Raw genomic sequence first — 17685 nt, forward strand, 5'->3', positions numbered from 1 at the left:
TATACAGAATGGTGTCGTCTGCGTAGAGGTGGATCAGAGACTCACCAGCAGCAAGAGCGACCTCATTGATGTATACAGAGAAGAGAGTCGGTCCAAGAATTGAACCCTGTGGCACCCCCATAGAGACTGCCAGAGGTCCGGACAGCAGACCCTCCGATTTGACACACTGAACTATCAGAGAAGTAGTTGGTGAACCAGGCGAGGCAATCATTTGAGAAATATGTAAGGTCCCTCAGTCAAGTATTGCATTTCAAGCACAGATTAAATTATGAAGACCAGGGAGCTTTCCGAAAAGACTGAAAGAAGGGCAGAGATTGGTAGATGGGTAACAATAACACATCCGAAATGGAATGTCTCTTCATGCATGGTCAAGTTAATAATTATGCTGTGGTTTATGTATTAAACCACCCAGACACATCAAAGATAGTCATCCTTCTGAACTGAGCTGCAGGACAGGAATGAAACTGCTCAGGGATGTTACCATGAGGCTATCAGTGATTTTAAAACTCATTGGTGAGTTTAATGGCTGAGATGGGAGAATTGAGGATGGATCAACACTATACTGACTCCACCTAAATGACAGAATGAAAATAATACAAATATTCCAAAACATGCATATTGTATGCAACAACGCACTAAAGTAATAATGCAAAAAAAAAAACACAGTAAAGAAATAAAATTTTTGCCTAAATGCAAAGCCTTATGTTTGGGGCAAATACAACAGAACACATGACTGAGTAACTGCCTCCTTATTTTCAAGCATGGTGGTGGCTGCATCATGGTATGGGTATGATTGACATCGGCAAACGCTGGGATTTTTCAGGATGAAAAGAAAAAGGATGGAGCTAGCACAGACAAAATTCTGGAGGAAAACCTGCTTCAGTCTGCTTTACACCAGACAGACACTCAGAGGAATTCACCTTTCAGCAGGATAATAACATACGACACAAAGCCAAATCCACGTTGCTTACCAAGAAGACTAACGTTCCTGAGTGGCCAAGTTACATTTTTTACTTAAATCAGTTTGAAAATCGAGGGCAAGATCTGTAAATTGCTGTCTAGCCATGATCCCCAACACTTTGACAGAGGTTGAAGAATTTAAAAGAATATTGGGCAAATATTGCACTATAGTCTACAGGTGTGCAAAGCTCTCAAGAGACTTGCCCAAGAAGACTCAACACGGTAATCACTACCAAAGGTGTTTCTAACAAGTATTTACTCAGGGGGGTGAATACTTATGTAATCAAGGTATATTAGTGTTTTAGTTTTCATTCATCTTCAAACTATTTTAGAATTTTTGTTCCACTTTAACATTAACAGAGTATTTTCAATAAACTGTTGACAAATTACAATTAAATCCATTTCAATTCCAGGTTGTAACACAAAATGTAGAAGTTTAATGGGGGTTGAATGCTTATGCAAGACATTGCATTGTAATAATTACCATAAGGATCTAGGCAAAGACAAGTATAGTTGAATATTTACCTTACTGAGGTGTTGTAAATAAATAATGACCTTATTCTTCTACTCTATTATTGCTAACACTGTTCTTTCTAAACAAGTCTGCGGTCATCTTGAAAGATATTGATCATAGGAGATTTATGTAATATAAATTGTACCGTAATTCAAACAGTACACAAATGTTTCATTTAACCACACCCTATGAGCTATGACGACAACAAATAAGATCCTTTCTCTTCAGTTTATACGGAAATGAACATTGACCTATAATAATTTCCACGTTAGCGTTTTATTGTCGTTATTTAGACGTTTATTAACATCATGTAACTCAAAATATGATTAATTTTACTGCACAGTATCACATTATTTCCCCGGGCAGTGTTTAGTTCGCGTTGGAGACGGGACTTGTTTGATATATGTTATCTACTGTTAGCTAGCTGCTAGCTAACGATGGCTAACTGTATGGTTTTTCACACGCAAATAGCCTCCATCATGGAGGTGCTAGCGAATGCAGCCGTAGCAGAAATCTGTAAACTCGTAGACGACGACTATGCAGTGTTTCGTTTGGAAATAACTCAAAGCCAGAAAGAAAACAGGGCATTGCGGAGGAAACTACAGCTACAAGAACTGAAGGTGGCACGGGAGCGCGCAGAGAGGACAACGCAAGAGCGCGTCCTCGCCAGTCGTCCCAGTAGTGTCAAGATCCTCGACCAATACAGAGGAATGGCAAGAGGTACATTTTGCAGAAGACGCAGCCTGTCGCCCCGTTCCCATCTGCCATGTGTGACTTTAGATGTGTTAACCAAAATTGGGTCTTGGTCAGTTTTGGCATAGGATGCAATAATTCCACTGATTTCTTAACTATCTATCATAAAGATAAAATATCATATTTATTTTTATTTCACCTTTATTTAACCAGGTAGGCTAGTTGAGAACAAGTTCTCATTTGCAACTGCGACCTGGCCAAGATAAAGCATAGCAGTGTGAACAGACAACACAGAGTTACACATGGAGTAAACAATTAACAAGTCAATAACACAGTAGAAAAAAAGGGGAGTCTATATACAATGTGTGCAAAAGGCATGAGGAAGTAGGCGAATAATTACAATATTGCAGATTAACACGAGTGATAAATGATCAGATGATCATGTACAGGTAGAGATATTGGTGTGCAAAAGAGCAGAAAAGTAAATAAATAAATAACTGTGGGGATGAGGTAGGTGAAAATGGGTGGGCTGTTTACCAATAGATTATGTACAGCTGCAGCGATCGGTTAGCTGCTCAGATAGCAGATGTTTGAAGTTGGTGAGGGACATAAAAGTCTCCAACTTCAGCGATTTTTGCAATTCGTTCCAGTCACAGGCAGCAGAGTACTGGAACGAAAGGCGGCCGAATGAGGTGTTGGCTTTAGGGATGATCAGTGAGATACACTTGCTGGAGCGCGTGCTACGGATGGGTGTTGCCATCGTGACCAGTGAACTGAGATAAGGCGGAGCTTTACCTAGCATGGCCTTGTAGATGACCTGGAGCCAGTGGGTCTGGCGACGAATATGTAGCGAGGGCCAGCCGACTAGAGCATACAAGTCGCAGTGGTGGGTAGTATAAGGTGCTTTAGTGACAAAACGGATGGCACTGTGATAAACTGCATCCAGTTTGCTGAGTAGAGTGTTGGAAGCAATTTTGTAGATGACATCGCCGAAGTCGAGGATCGGTAGGATAGTCAGTTTTACTAGGGTAAGCTTGGCAGCGTGAGTGAAGGAGGCTTTGTTGCGGAATAGAAAGCCGACTCTTGATTTGATTTTCGATTGGAGATGTTTGATATGGGTCTGGAAGGAGAGTTTGCAGTCTAGCCAGACACCTAGGTACTTATAGGTGTCCACATATTCAAGGTTGGAACCATCCAGTGTGGTGATGCTAGTCGGGCATGCGGGTGCAGGCAGCGATCGGTTGAAAAGCATGCATTTGGTTTTACTAGCGTTTAAGAGCAGTTGGAGGCCACGGAAGGAGTGTTGTATGGCATTGAAGCTCGTTTGGAGGTTAGATAGCACAGTGTCCAATGACGGGCCGAAAGTATATAGAATGGTGTCGTCTGCGTAGAGGTGGATCAGGGAATCGCCCGCAGCAAGAGCAACATCATTGATATATACAGAGAAAAGAGTCAGCCCGAGAATTGAACCCTGTGGCACCCCCATAGAGACTGCCAGAGGACCGGACAGCATGCCCTCCGATTTGACACACTGAACTCTGTCTGCAAAGTAATTGGTGAACCAGGCAAGGCAGTCATCCGAAAAACCGAGGCTACTGAGTCTGCCGATAAGAATATGGTGATTGACAGAGTCGAAAGCCTTGGCAAGGTCGATGAAGACGGCTGCACAGTACTGTCTTTTATCGATGGCGGTTATGATGTCGTTTAGTACCTTAAGTGTGGCTGAGGTGCACCCGTGACCGGCTCGGAAACCAGATTGCACAGCGGAGAAGGTACGGTGGGATTCGAGATGGTCAGTGACCTGTTTGTTGACTTGGCTTTCGAAGACCTTAGATAGGCAGGGCAGAATGGATATAGGTCTGTAACAGTTTGGGTCCAGGGTGTCTCCCCCTTTGAAGAGGGGATGACTGCGGCAGCTTTCAATCCTTGGGGATCTCAGACGATATGAAAGAGAGGTTGAACAGGCTGGTAATAGGGGTTGCGACAATGGCGGCGGGTAGTTTCAGAAATAGAGGGTCCAGATTGTCAAGCCCAGCTGATTTATACGGGTTCAGGTTTTGAAGCTCTTTCAGAACATCTGCTATCTGGATTTGGGTAAAGGAGAACCTGGAGAGGCTTGGGCGAGGAGCTGCGGGGGGGCCGGAGCTGTTGGCCGAGGTAGGAGTAGCCAGGCGGAAGGCATGGCCAGCCGTTGAGAAATGCTTGTTGAAGTTTTCGATAATCATGGTTTGGCGGTGGTGACCGTGTTCCCTAGCCTCAGTGCAGTGGGCAGCTGGGAGGAGGTGCTCTTGTTCTCCATGGCCTTCACAGTGTCCCAGAACTTTTTGGAGTTGGAGCTACAGGATGCAAACTTCTGCCTGAAGAAGCTGGCCTTAGCTTTCCTGACTGACTGCGTGTATTGGTTCCTGACTTCCCTGAACAGTTGCATATCGCGGGGACTGTTCGATGCTATTGCAGTCCGCCACAGGATGTTTTTGTGCTGGTCGAGGGCAGTCAGGTCTGGAGTGAACCAAGGGCTGTATCTGTTCTTAGTTCTGCATTTTTTGAACGGAGCATGCTTATCTAAAATGGTGAGGAAGTTACTCTTAAAGAATGACCAGGCATCCTCAACTGACGGGATGAGGTCAATGTCCTTCCAGGATACCCGGGCCAGGTCGATTAGAAAGGCCTGCTCACAGAAGTGTTTTAGGGAGCGTATGACAGTGATGAGGGGTGGTCGTTTGACTGCGGCACCGTAGCGGATACAGGCAATGAGGCAGATTCTAACCAGATTCTTAATTTACAGCATTTCCTATTATGTACTAATTGAAAACAATATGATGCATTGAACATAATCAATCGATCTATAAATAGTATATTAAGAAGTTATGTAAAGTGTTACCTTACATCAGTGTCAATAGTGTACAATATACCACTGAGCATTGACAGTAGCTAACCTAACCACCTCTTTTCCCCCAGTGACTCTCTCAGGTGAAGGACATCTCACTGAAGGCCACAGGAGCTTTGTGAAGCCAGTGGGACACAATACATGGAGAGATGACCAACCAATCACTGATGATGAGGGGAGTGGAACCTCAACCAAGAACATTATTGTGATAGAGGTTAGTGTAGTAGTGTTACATAAAAATGACAGTCCAACAAATGTAGCCAGTTTATTTCAGAAAGACTACTCACATGTACATCTTAATTTATCTGTCATAGCGGAGGGAGATTGTGAGACTTGAAAAAGAAAAGGACTGCCGCACACACTAGGAGCTCAGATGCAATAATTTTGTAACGTTTCAACAGCCAAGCTGTCTTCATAATGACAGTGCAGGTCACTAGTTTAGAGTTTGAAAGGACACACGCAAGTGTCTGTAATCATAGCCGGCTGTGGTTTGATTTCATTGGTTAATTTACAGATATAAATAAAACATGATTTTTATAAAGCATGAATGGATTACATATGATCATAGATATAAACTACAAAAGTATGTGGACACCTGCTTGTTGAACATTTCATTCCAAAATCATGGGCATTAATATGGAGTTGGTCCCCCCTTTGCTGCTATAACAGCCTCCACTCTTCCGGGAAGACTTTCCACTAGATGTTGGAACATTGCTGCAGGGACTTACTTCTATTCAGCCACGAGCATTAGTGATGTTGGGTGATTAGGCCTGGCTCACAGTCGGCGTTCCAGTTAATTTCAAAGGTGTAAAATGGTATTGAGGTCAGGGCTCTGTGCAGGCCAGTCGAGTTCTTCCTCACCAATCTCTACAAACCATTTCCCCATGGACTACGCTTTGTACACAGGGGCATTGTCATGCTGAATCAGGAAAGGGTCTTCCCCAAACTGTTGCCACAAAAGTTGGAAGCAAAGAATAATGTAGAATGTCATTGTATACTGTAGCGTTAAGATTTCCCTTCACCAGAACTAAGGGGCCTAGCCCGAACCATGAAAAACAGCCCCAGACCATTATTACTCCTCCACCAAACTTTACAGTTGGCACTATGCACTCGGGCAGGTAGCATTCTGCTGGCATCCGCCAAACCCAGATTCTTCCGTTTGACTGCCAGATGGTGAAGCATGATTCATCACTCCAAAGAACGCTTTTCTACTGCTCCAGAGTCCAATCAATGGTGGTGAGCCTTACACCACTCCAGCTGACGCTTGGCATTCAACATTGTGATCTTAGGCTTGTGTGGAAACCCATTTCATGGAGCTCCCGACAAACAGTTATTGTGCCGACGTTGCTTCCAGATGCAGTTTGAAACTTGGTATTGAGTGTTACAGCCGAGAACAGACAATTATTACGCGCAACGAGCTTGAGCACTCGGCGGTCCAGTTCTGTGAGCTTGTGTGGCCTACCACTTCGCGGCTGAGCCGTTGTTGCTCCTAGACATTTCCACTTCACAATAACAGCACTTACAGTTGACCCAGGGCAGCTATAGCAGGGCAGAAAGTTTACGAACTGACTTGTTGGAAAGGTGGTATCCTATGACGATGCCACGTTGAAAGTCACTGAGCTCAGTACGGGCCATTCTACTGCCAATGTTTGCCTATAGAGATTGTATGACCTTGTGCTTGATTCTATACACCTATCAGCAATGGGTTTGGCTGAAATTGCCAAATCACAATTTTGAAGGGGTGTTCACATACTTTTGACCATGTAGTGTAATTTGGCGACATAGGCTTACAAACATTATTCACAATGGATAGCAAAAACGATCCAGGCGGCCTCTCATTTTAATAATAAATTGTCAAGGTCACCCCGTCTCCTAGGGAGGGTGACATGTTCAATGCCGATATAGCGAAGGGACGAAAGTAGAGCTTGTGAGACTTCCCTGACATTGTTATCCAATTCAACTCATGCACAGGTAATAACCTCTCTTCTTGTGTCAGTCTGTAGATGCAGAGGCTGCTGGTCCTGGGGTCAAGCAGGAGAGATCTGAAAGAGAGGAGGACCCACGACACAGCAGAGAGATCCAGACTGGAGTGCCCCATGTAGCCACGGAGGTCCCTACCACCACCGCCCCAGCACCGCCCAATACCCAACATAGCATCATGGAGGTCAGTGGAACGCCGAACGCATTCCTCAAGTCAGAGACAGACACCAAGACTTTAACACACAGGCTCTTAGACACAGGATCTGACCACAGATCAGACCCAGAGGGACTAGGGCGGGGGAGACTGGGCTGTCCTCCTGCTAATGACTCCGAGTATTTACCGGTATTTCACCAGAGCCAGAGGACGGTTAATTCCCGTGGAGATGGTGATACGTTAGACACTGGTGTTGATGATCTGTCTTGTTTTTACACTACAGAGATGGAACCTGTCAACATACACTTGGGTTTAGAGACACAGACTGATCTGTCTAAAGGGGACTGGAACCAGTACAGTAGTAGTGTATACTCTGAAGGGTGCCTAGATAAGAAAGGGGTAGTTATAGTCGTAGACGAAGTGACTGTGAAAATGGAGGACGATGTCCCTCTGACACTGAATGCAGACAAGACTCAATTAGGAGAAGGACACTCACAAGGTAGAGATGTCTTCGATTACAGGGAAAGCTTAGAGACTAATCCAAATGTTGCGAACCAGTCCCCTTTACACATTCTCAGGGATCGCGACAGAGTGTCCACGTCGATGGGGCCTTCCGATTCACACGGCCGCTTTGTTTTCGATCAAGTATTGAACTCAAAGGACCAAAGAGCCAAGGCTCAGGGAGGGGGAGCAACATCAGGCAACGGTAAAGAGAAACGGTTCCTCTGCATGTCCTGTAACAAAGGCTTCAGCTGCCTCCAGAACGTAGAGACCCACCAGAGGGTCCACACAGGGGAGAAACCCTTCAGCTGTACCCAGTGTCACATGCGCTTCGCCCAGGCTGGCAACCTTAAGATCCACCAGAGGGTCCACACAGGGGTGAAACCCTTCAGCTGTACCCAGTGTCATATGCGCTTCTCCCACTCGTACAGCCTGAAGAGGCACCAGAGGGTCCACACAGGGGAGAACTCTACAGCTGCCGTAGTGTGAGAAGAGGTTCTCCCACCAGAACCCGCTGAAGATACACCTGAAGGTCCACATGAGAGAAAGGTTGTTCACATGTACGCACGGCAGCAAGAGGTTCTCAGAGAGGAGCTACATGAGGATACACCAGTTGAAAAACCATTCACTCTATAACATAGAAAGTAACCATTCCACAAGATAGCTTCTGACCTTTAGATCAAACCCTGCATTAAACACAAAGATTACTTTTCAGTGTTGTCAGCAGAAAAGATCCACAGGTGCATTTGTAATAACAAGGGTAACATATTTCAGTGTTGAATATTCCTGGGTAGAATATTGCATCCAAACATTGTGTGAGATATATATATATATATAAAAGCCTAAAGTCTGTTACATAGTGTTTGTACTGTGTAGGCTATATGATGGTCACAAATGCCTATTTCATTACTTCCATTCAACTACTTAATTTTTTCCCAAGACACTTTATGAGAAAATGAATGCAGTTTATCAAGTTCATGCAGAGTTTTTGTTGAGACAGGTACAATGCCTTCAGCAAGTATTCTCACCCCTTCACTTTTTCCTCATTTTGTTGTGTTAGACTGAATTTAAAATTGCTTAAATTGAGATTGTGTCACTGGCCTACACACAATACTCCATAATGTCAAAGTGGAATTATGTTGACATTTTTACAAATGAATTAAAAATGAAAAGCTGAAATGTCTTGATTCAATAAGTATTCAAACCCTTTCTTATGGCAAGCCTAAATACATTCAGGAGTAAACCTTAACAAGACATATAAGTTGCATGCTCACTCTATGCTCAATAATAGATTTTAACATTGTTTTTGAATGACTACCTCTTCTCTGTACCCAGTACAATTATCTGTAAGGTCACTCAGTCGAGCAGTAAACTTCAAACACAGATTCAACCACAAAAACCTGGGAGGTTTTCCATGCCTCGCAAAGAAGAGCACCTATTGGTAGAAGGGTAAAAACATTGAATATCCCTTTGAGCGTGGTGAAGTTTGGATGATGTATCAATACACCCATTCACTGCAAAGATACATGTGTCCTTCCTAACTCAGTTGCCGGAGAGGAAGGAAACCTCTTAGGTATTTCATCATGAGGCCAATGGTGACTTTAATACAGTTATAGTTTAATGGCTGGGATAGGAGAACTGAGGATGGATTAACAACATAGTTATTCCGTAATACTAACCTAAATGAGAGTAAAAAAAAAAAAATCCTGTACAGAATACAAAATATTCCAAAACATGCATCCTGTTTCCAATAAGGGACTAAATTAAAACTACAAAAAATGTGTCTAAAATGTTTAACTTTATGCCCTCAATATAAAGCGTTATGTTTGTGGCAAATCCAATACCACATCACCTACCACTCTTCATATTTTCGTTATTATCTCTTGCTTGCTAGCTAGCCAACTACGGCTAACTTAGTCACATCAAACAATGCAGCCAGCGTAACAACAAAGTAGCTTCATTTGCATAAGCTGTCTTTTAGTGACATTTATTTGGAATCATCCATAACAATGAGCTCATGATGCGCGATTTCACCTGGCATAGAAAATGTGCTCACTTGTTCAGAGGAGCTAGCCAACAACACAGCTAACACAATCACTTCAAACTGAAGCTGGAAAGACTGCAAACTAGCTGCACCTTGTTTAGCTTTACCTGTTTTATATTGGCATTTCTTTGTACACTATATATCCATAAGAAATATGCTGATTCATGATTTCGACTGGCTGAGTAAAGCTCCCTGCCTGTCTCATCTTGACTCCCGACCCCTACTTGTTCATTACTATGGGACGGCTGGAGATCGAATTTCAATACTGAAACAATGTTGCAAATGTCAAGAGACAGACAGCAAGGTTTATAAAAATCTCCGCTATTGAAAACCAATGGCTAGTCTAAAAGAAATGGAAGGTAATGTCTAGATGCTTTTTACAGTGGAGATCAAGTTTCTAAATTGTCTGGCTGGGCTGATGAGACAGTGGATTGCGCAGTGAGATGGAACAGCGTAAATAGGCATTTTAAACGTCATAGTTTTAGCCGGTGGTAATTTGTGAAATAGACACAGCCTGGAATGCGGTTTTAAACAATCAGCGTCCAGGATTAGACCCACCTGTTGATTAATGATCAACAACCAACTTGACAGAGCTTGAAGACATTTTAAAATAAATGTGGAAGTATTGTACAGTCCAGGTGTGAGACTCGGTACATTATTTTAACATGTATTGACTCAGGGATGTGCATACTTATTTAAATGAGATATCTGTATTTCATTTTCAATAAATGTGCAAAAATGCCTAAAAACATGTGTTCACTTTGTCATTATGGGGTAGAGTGTTGTCACGATACCTGAATTTTGACTTTGATATTGATACCAGGTTTAGTATCACGATACTTGACACCAAAACGATACCACAAAAAAAGGTGTATTTGCCAAAGTCACAGAATGGCACATGATCCAGTCAGATCAATTTAGATACTGCTCTGTTCAATCGTTGGGCATCTTTTGAGTTCAATATCATTACATTTTTACGTATTTGTTTTTAGAGAGAGCCATGTATGCATTAATTGAATCAATTATACAATTATATTCAAATTGTATGATATTCAAAAAAAAAAAAAAAATCTAACTAGAAAACAACATAATGGTAATAACTTATTTGAATGGAAAATCTGTATTGATACACTGGGTTAATCAAGATGTAGCCTAAGTCTATTCACAATATAGGTGAATGCCTGTATTTTCCTTTCCATTTAGGACTTATTTTATTGGCAACTGCTAAGATAATTATTTTATTGTACTGATTAACAACATTTGCATAGAAGAAGCACTCTTCTTTTATAAAAGTGTGCACTGTCTAAGGAATTAATGTCATTCGCGGGGCAGAATGTGGCTGGAATCTGAGTTTGTTGCTATGAAATCGAGTGAAAACCAGATGGGAGGCAAAGGACGGAAGACAAGTTCATTTATTTTTGTTGGTGAGGGAGACAAAGTGAATTTAATAATGTTTTTGGTGACAATCATCTTTGAAATCAGCATATTTTGCATCATGGTTTGCATATCACAAACAAATAACTAGGGTAGTGAATTCAGCTGTAAGCTAGCAAGGAAATGTAGCTTAATTAAAGCTGGACGCTACCTTGTCTAAACATCAGGTTGTTACCATGGTTATCAGTCGCCCTACAAAAGATGCAGTAGTCTCTACAAGCCAGAATATTGAATAAAATGAATTGTATTTTCAATCTCTTAACACATTGCACCTGATGAACAATATGTCAACAACAGCTGAATGTAACCGAACATAGTCTCCTCGCAATCAGATGTGGTTCGGTTAGGCTCGGCCATATTGTGCAAGTGTTTGTCATGTGCAAATTTGCATCTGTATTGAAATGAAAAACCGGTAATACCAACCATAAACCAGCATACTGAAAGTCGGGCTAATAACTCTTCCCTGTGGATATTTTGTCTCAGATTACCTCCTACATAAGGACAAAATCAGAGGACAACAGGTAAAGTAAGTTAAATATACATTTATTCTGACTTTTGTGATGGTACTGTTCAGGAATGCTGAACTTCCATGTTAGAAACGAGTGTAAGTATCGTCTTGCATTGTAAACGTGTTTAGACATTGTTTTGTGAACTGTAATGAACAGTTTCAACATTTCTACATGCCATGGTGCATTATTCAAGTGTGTTAACTTCTGTGCAGCATAAGTTAATGCACTTTAGCAATGAATAAGTGGACGAGGCTCTTTGCGCTATAATGAGGCTGTGCTGACTTGATCCTCTCAATCACGTGAGACACATTTGACAGAAGTACCGGACGTAACAAATTGTAGTGCCGGACTGTTTATTATTTTTTTGTGCGTGTCAAAAAAGTTCTGAGATTTCGGTGTACCGTGCAGTACTAATGGGTTATTGTGTGTAGATGGTTGAGGGAAAAAATATTTTATCCATTTTGAATGAATTCAGGCTGTAACACAACAAAATGTCAAATCAAATCAAAGTTTGTCACGTGTGCCGAATACAACAGGTGTAGACCTTACAGGGAAATTCTTACTTACAGGTTTTAACCAATAGTGCAAAAAAGGTATTAGGTGAACAATAGGTAAAGATTTAAAACAACAGTAAAAAAGACAGGCTATATACAGTAGCGAGGCTACATACAGACACCGGTTAGTCAGGCTGATTGAGGTAGTATGTACATGTAGATATGGTTAAAGTGACTATGCATATATGATGAACAGAGAGTAGCAGTAGCGTAAAATAGGGGTTGGCGGGTGGGATACAATGCAGATAGACCAGGTAGCCATTTGATTATCTGTTCAGGAGTCTTATGGCTTGGGGGTAAAAACTGTTGAGAAGCCTTTTTGTCCTAGACTTGGCACTCCGGTACCGCTTGTCATGCGGTAGTATAGAGAACAGTCATGACTGGGGTGGCTGGGGTCTTTGACAATTTTTAGGGCCTTCCTCTGACACCGCCTGGTGTAGAGGTCCTGGATGGCAGGCAGCTTAGCCCCAGTGATGTACTGGGCTGTACACACTACCCTCTGTAGTGCCTTGCGGTCAGAGGCCGAGCAACCAGTCAGGATGCTCTCGATGTTGCAGCTGTAGAACCTTTTGAGGATCTCAGGACCCATGCCAAATCTTTTTAGTTTCCTGAGGGGGAAAATAGGCTTTGTTGTCGTGCCCTCTTCACAACTGTCTTGGTGTGGTTGGACCATTCTAGTTTGTTGTTGATGTGGACACCAAGGAACTTGAAGCTCTCAACCTGCTGCACTACAGCCCCGTCGATGAGAATGGGGGCGTGCTCGGTTCTCCTTTTCCTGTAGTCCACAAATCATCTTCTTAGTCTTGGTTATGTTGAGTGATAGGTTGTTATTATGGCACCACCTGGCCAGGTCTCTGACCTCCCTCCCTAGGCGGTCTCGTCGTTGTCGGTAATCAGGCCTACCACTGTTGTGTCGTCTGCAAACTTAATGACGGTGTTGAAGTCGTGCCTGGCCATGCAGTCGTGGGTGAACAGGGTGTACAGGAGGGGACTGAGCACGCACCCCTGGGGAGCTCCAGTGTTGAGGATCAGCGTGGCAGATGTGTTGCTACCTACCCTCGCCACCTGGGGGTGGCCCGTCAGGAAGTCCAGGATCCAGTTGCAGAGGGAGGTGTTTAGTCCCAGGTTCCTTACCTTAGTGATGAGCTTTGAGGGTACTATGGTGTTGAACGCTGAGCTGTAGTCAATGAATAGCATTCTCACATAGGTGTTCCTTTTGTCCAGGTGGGAAAGGACAGTGTGGAGTGCAATAGAGATTGCATCATCTGTGGATCTGTTTGGGCGGTATGCAAATTGGAGTGGGTCTAGGGTTTCTGGGATAATGGTGTTGATGTGAGCCATTACCAACCTTTCAAAGCACTTCATGGCTACGGACGTGAGTGCTTCGGGTCTGTAGTCATTTAGGCAAGTTACCTTTGTGTTCTTGGGCATTCTAGGAGTTTCATTGATTCTTTTAGCATATATCACATCTGATCTCACCCTATTCTGCATACACCGACAGCACTTTATAAGCATAAGGATGGGTAAACACTCTGCTTAAAGTGTGTATTATCTGTGTGCGCACGTACCTGAAGGAGTGTGTCTGTGTAATCTGTATCACCTCTCACTTCCAGGAGGAGGGTCCAGATGTGTTATTTTTGTCTTAAACTGGTTTTAGCAAAATTCCTAGGACCTGTTCTGAGATGCTTTGTGGATACGGGACCTGATCCTAGATCAACACTTCTACTCTTTGTGGATACATGCCCAGGTCTTAGATAATTTTGTCTGAGGTTTGGGACCATGCCTTTTCAATTATCAAACCATTTTAAAGAGTGTCAAGTAATCAAATCAATTAACACTTTTGCTTAGTATAAAATCAACTAACATGTTTGCATAGTACTCATAGCAATCCCTCATTACCCAATCAGAAGATGTTCCATAGCAGGGTGCTCATATCAGATTTCTTGATCCAACATCCTCTCACTCTGTATCTCTTACAGTCAGTAGACATGGAGGAAGGGAAGCCTGACCTGCTGCTGGTCAAAGAGGAGACAATCGAAGACGGACCAGAGAGCATTGATCTGCTGAGTGGACTAAAGATGGGGGAGCAAGGTGAGGGAGAAATACATATAGCCTACATACAGTAATAGAGCTTCAATGGGAATAGTGATGCACCTGGTTATTATTCTTTCTTCTAGCCGGTGTCCATTCCACAAGTTACTACCGGCTAATTCTATGACGTTAAAATGCCTATTTCGTCTGTTCCATCTGACTGCGCAATCCACATCCATCTCATCAGCCCAGGCAGGGCTATAAACTTGATCTCCACTATAAAAAGCATCTAGACATTATCTCACATTTCTTGTAGACTTAACATTTAGTTTTCAACAGCGGAGATTTGTATAAACCTTGAATATTGTTTCAATATTCAAATTCTATCACCAACTGTCCCATACTAATGAACGAGTCGGGACGAGAGACAGGCAGGCAGCGTTTCTCAGCTAGTCGAAATCATTAATACTTTTTTAACTAGAGTGAGCACATTTTCTATGCCAGGCGAAATCGTGCCTCATTAGCTCATTGTTATGGATGTATCCAAATAAATGTCACTAAAAGACAGCATAAACAAATGCAAATACAACTACTGTTGTTATCCTGCCTGCACTGTTTGACTTGACTGTAAATTAGCCATAGTTGGCTAGCTAGCAAGCAAGGAATAACAACGTTGCTAGCCAGTATGGCAATGGAACATTCAGAACAAACGACTGGGTCACGTCTCTAGCAACCGAACCAATAGAACGAACGACCAGCCGGCTTGGATAGCAACCCCAGATGTGTCAGGACTATGTCTTGTGGAAGGATGAAATGTATGAATAAATTTATCCAAATAAAAAAGTTATGAAAATATGTTCATTGTTATTTGAATGTGTTGGTAACCCGTTGTATAAATGTGATAATGTCCTCGACTTATGTTTACATAAAAAAACACAATGTATAACCTTGACCAGGTAATTGACTCAAAACATTTAATGAGTCCCCTTAGTCAGTCAACTTCGGTTCAACACACTATGGTGGAGTCGCACTCTTGCGACTTCGGTTGAAGGATCTACAATCAGCCTTGACAAGGCATTCCTTCAACTAATCCCGCTCTTCATCTTGTGAACAGGAATGATTCAAGCTACTAAAACAAATCATTGGAAAACGAGACTCTTACCTTGCGCCAACTAAACTGTCCCATAGTGGCAGAGCGTGCTCACCCCCTGGACGTTGTGTACGGAAGTTATTTGTTATCATAAGTTTCCTAATCAAACAGTTCCTTATTCTTCAGTTTGCTGGAGTAATGAGTAAGAAATCGATCAAGATGACGATGGCTTAGCCGGGGTCGTGATCATGCGGTTATAGTATAGTTTGTCTCGGCTTGGAACTGGCGGCCCTTGCTCCGGACAGTCTGTGTGCGCATTGCCACATACTGCATGCAAACTCCCTGGAAAGACATTGACTGACTGAAAAGAAACGTAATGTCAAGACTATAACGGTTGTTCCCTGAAGGAGCGAAATGAGGTAGAACACCTGTTTGGCCCCGTGCCGCCCGTTCCAGAGCTTGGTGAAAAGCGTTATTAAATTAAAGTAATGAATCTGAGTCTCACGCTTATCTGTGGAAGGCGAGGCTTCCAGCTAGGCACAGACTTTATTGACCTTCTCAGGCGTGATTGTAGATCCTTCAACCGACTCCCCGTAGTATGATGTACCTCATTTCCCTCCTTCAGGGAACCGTAGCTATAGTCATAACGTTACATTTTCTCTGCCATGTTTGAAAAGTATTTTGTAAACTCTTCCTGCAGGTGGTTGGCTGGAGGCTAACAGAGGAGACTGGGTGGCCATCTTGGATTCCGAGACCGGTGCAGCCAAGGACCTGGGGAATAACATCACTGAGCAGGCCAGGACCAGAGGCGACATAGTGGAGGTCAGTGGATGGGACAGCATCCTCAACTCTGGGCTGGGGAACAACACTGTTAACCAGAAACAAACAGTCGAACACAAAACAACAACTGAACTTAGTCTCCATGACAACAGACTGGCTGAGATCAGGGCGATGCGTAGAGTTGGTCTGCATGGACGGGGAGGTGTCCGTATGCGGCTAGAGAGAACAGACATGGACTTGGCTAGCAATGATCCGTCCTGCTCCTATAGTTGTGATTCAGAGAGACTGATGGCGCCTCAGGTTAACCCCTTAACAGGTGCTGCCTTCAGCCTGTCTTCTATAGGATCTATCAACTGGAATATGGACCCTGCGACAACACAGACACTCCCTGGCCTTAATCCTCCTCACACTCTCCTAATGTTAAACCAGACCTCAGACAATGCAAGTTCCTCAACACTAAATGGCTACACAAGCTCATTGACAAATGACAGTAGTAGAGACAGAATCAGTAAAGGTGGCAGCGCCAAAGAGAAGCGCTTCCGGTGTTCGTTCTGTGGCAAAGCCTTTAATTTCCCCCAACAGGTGGAGATCCACCAGAGGATGCACACGGGAGAGAAACCGTTCAGCTGCCAACTGTGCCGGGCCCGTTTTTCCCGATCGTCCCACCTGAAGAGGCACCAGAGAGTCCACACAGGGGAGAAACCCTACAGCTGCCCCCAGTGTGAGAAGAGGTTTTCCCACCAGCACCAACTAAAGATGCACCTAAAGATCCACACGGGAGAGAGGCCATTTGCCTGTATACACTGCGAGAAGAGGTTCTCAGAGAGGAGCTACCTCAGGATACACCAGCAGAAAATGCACAGAGACCATGTATAGTAATATGTCATGTAGAACTATATAGTTTGTTTATAGTTAATTCTGTTGATTTTGGATATAGAGGGAACTGGGCGAGGTGAAATAAGGAAAGAATGAGTGATGAGGCAGTAGATGATATGGTGATGGTTGATGTGATGGTGTCTGTAAAAATGCTTCACTGATGAAGTGACAACCTTGCCCTGTTTGATGGTGTTTTATAAAATAGGAAATGATCGTGCCTTAATTCATGTTTACTTGACATAAACGAGTGAAGGTGTGTGTAATATAATGTGGAACCTTTTCCAAAGTATTCTAAACTTAATTTTTATCAAAGTGAGGGTACCAGATTTACAGAAAAGGTCAAGTGTGTGAGAAGTTATTCTACTTATCACGTATTGTTTTGTGAAATAAATGTACTGTACTTCACATTATGTGAGTGTGACCATTTTGTTGAAATTAAATTCAAAATTGACTTCATGCTGACTGACTTGTTTTTTTTTCTATCATTGCATGACTGGGTTTTCCTAATGAGTCTAACCAAAACATTATACTTAATTCTTCAATCAACACATATGGATTGTTTAAAAAAATAAATAAAACTCAGATGGCTCCATAGTGTTAGGTACCTGAATCACAGTGTTAGAGATGGGCTTGACATTTTATAATATCATGTTTCTGTGTCTAGTCAAGTTTATTATA

General features: G+C 42.9%; 1 protein-coding gene across 1 annotated transcript in view; it reads left to right on the plus strand.

Moving 5' to 3' along the window:
- LOC115137475 (uncharacterized) overlaps positions 1 to 17463 on the plus strand; it is a 34240-nt gene extending 16777 nt beyond the window's left edge. The window contains exons 6-9 of the mRNA XM_065024878.1: positions 5126 to 5268; positions 7051 to 7218; positions 14210 to 14321; positions 16052 to 17463. Coding sequence (XP_064880950.1) covers positions 5126 to 5268; positions 7051 to 7218; positions 14210 to 14321; positions 16052 to 17007 — 1379 coding nt within the window. The 3' untranslated portion in view covers positions 17008 to 17463. The remainder of the gene's footprint in view (positions 1 to 5125; positions 5269 to 7050; positions 7219 to 14209; positions 14322 to 16051) is intronic.
- Positions 17464 to 17685: the final 222 nt, after the last annotated feature.

Source organism: Oncorhynchus nerka, linkage group LG11 (genome assembly GCF_034236695.1).
Source record: "Oncorhynchus nerka isolate Pitt River linkage group LG11, Oner_Uvic_2.0, whole genome shotgun sequence".
NCBI lineage: Eukaryota > Metazoa > Chordata > Actinopteri > Salmoniformes > Salmonidae > Oncorhynchus > Oncorhynchus nerka.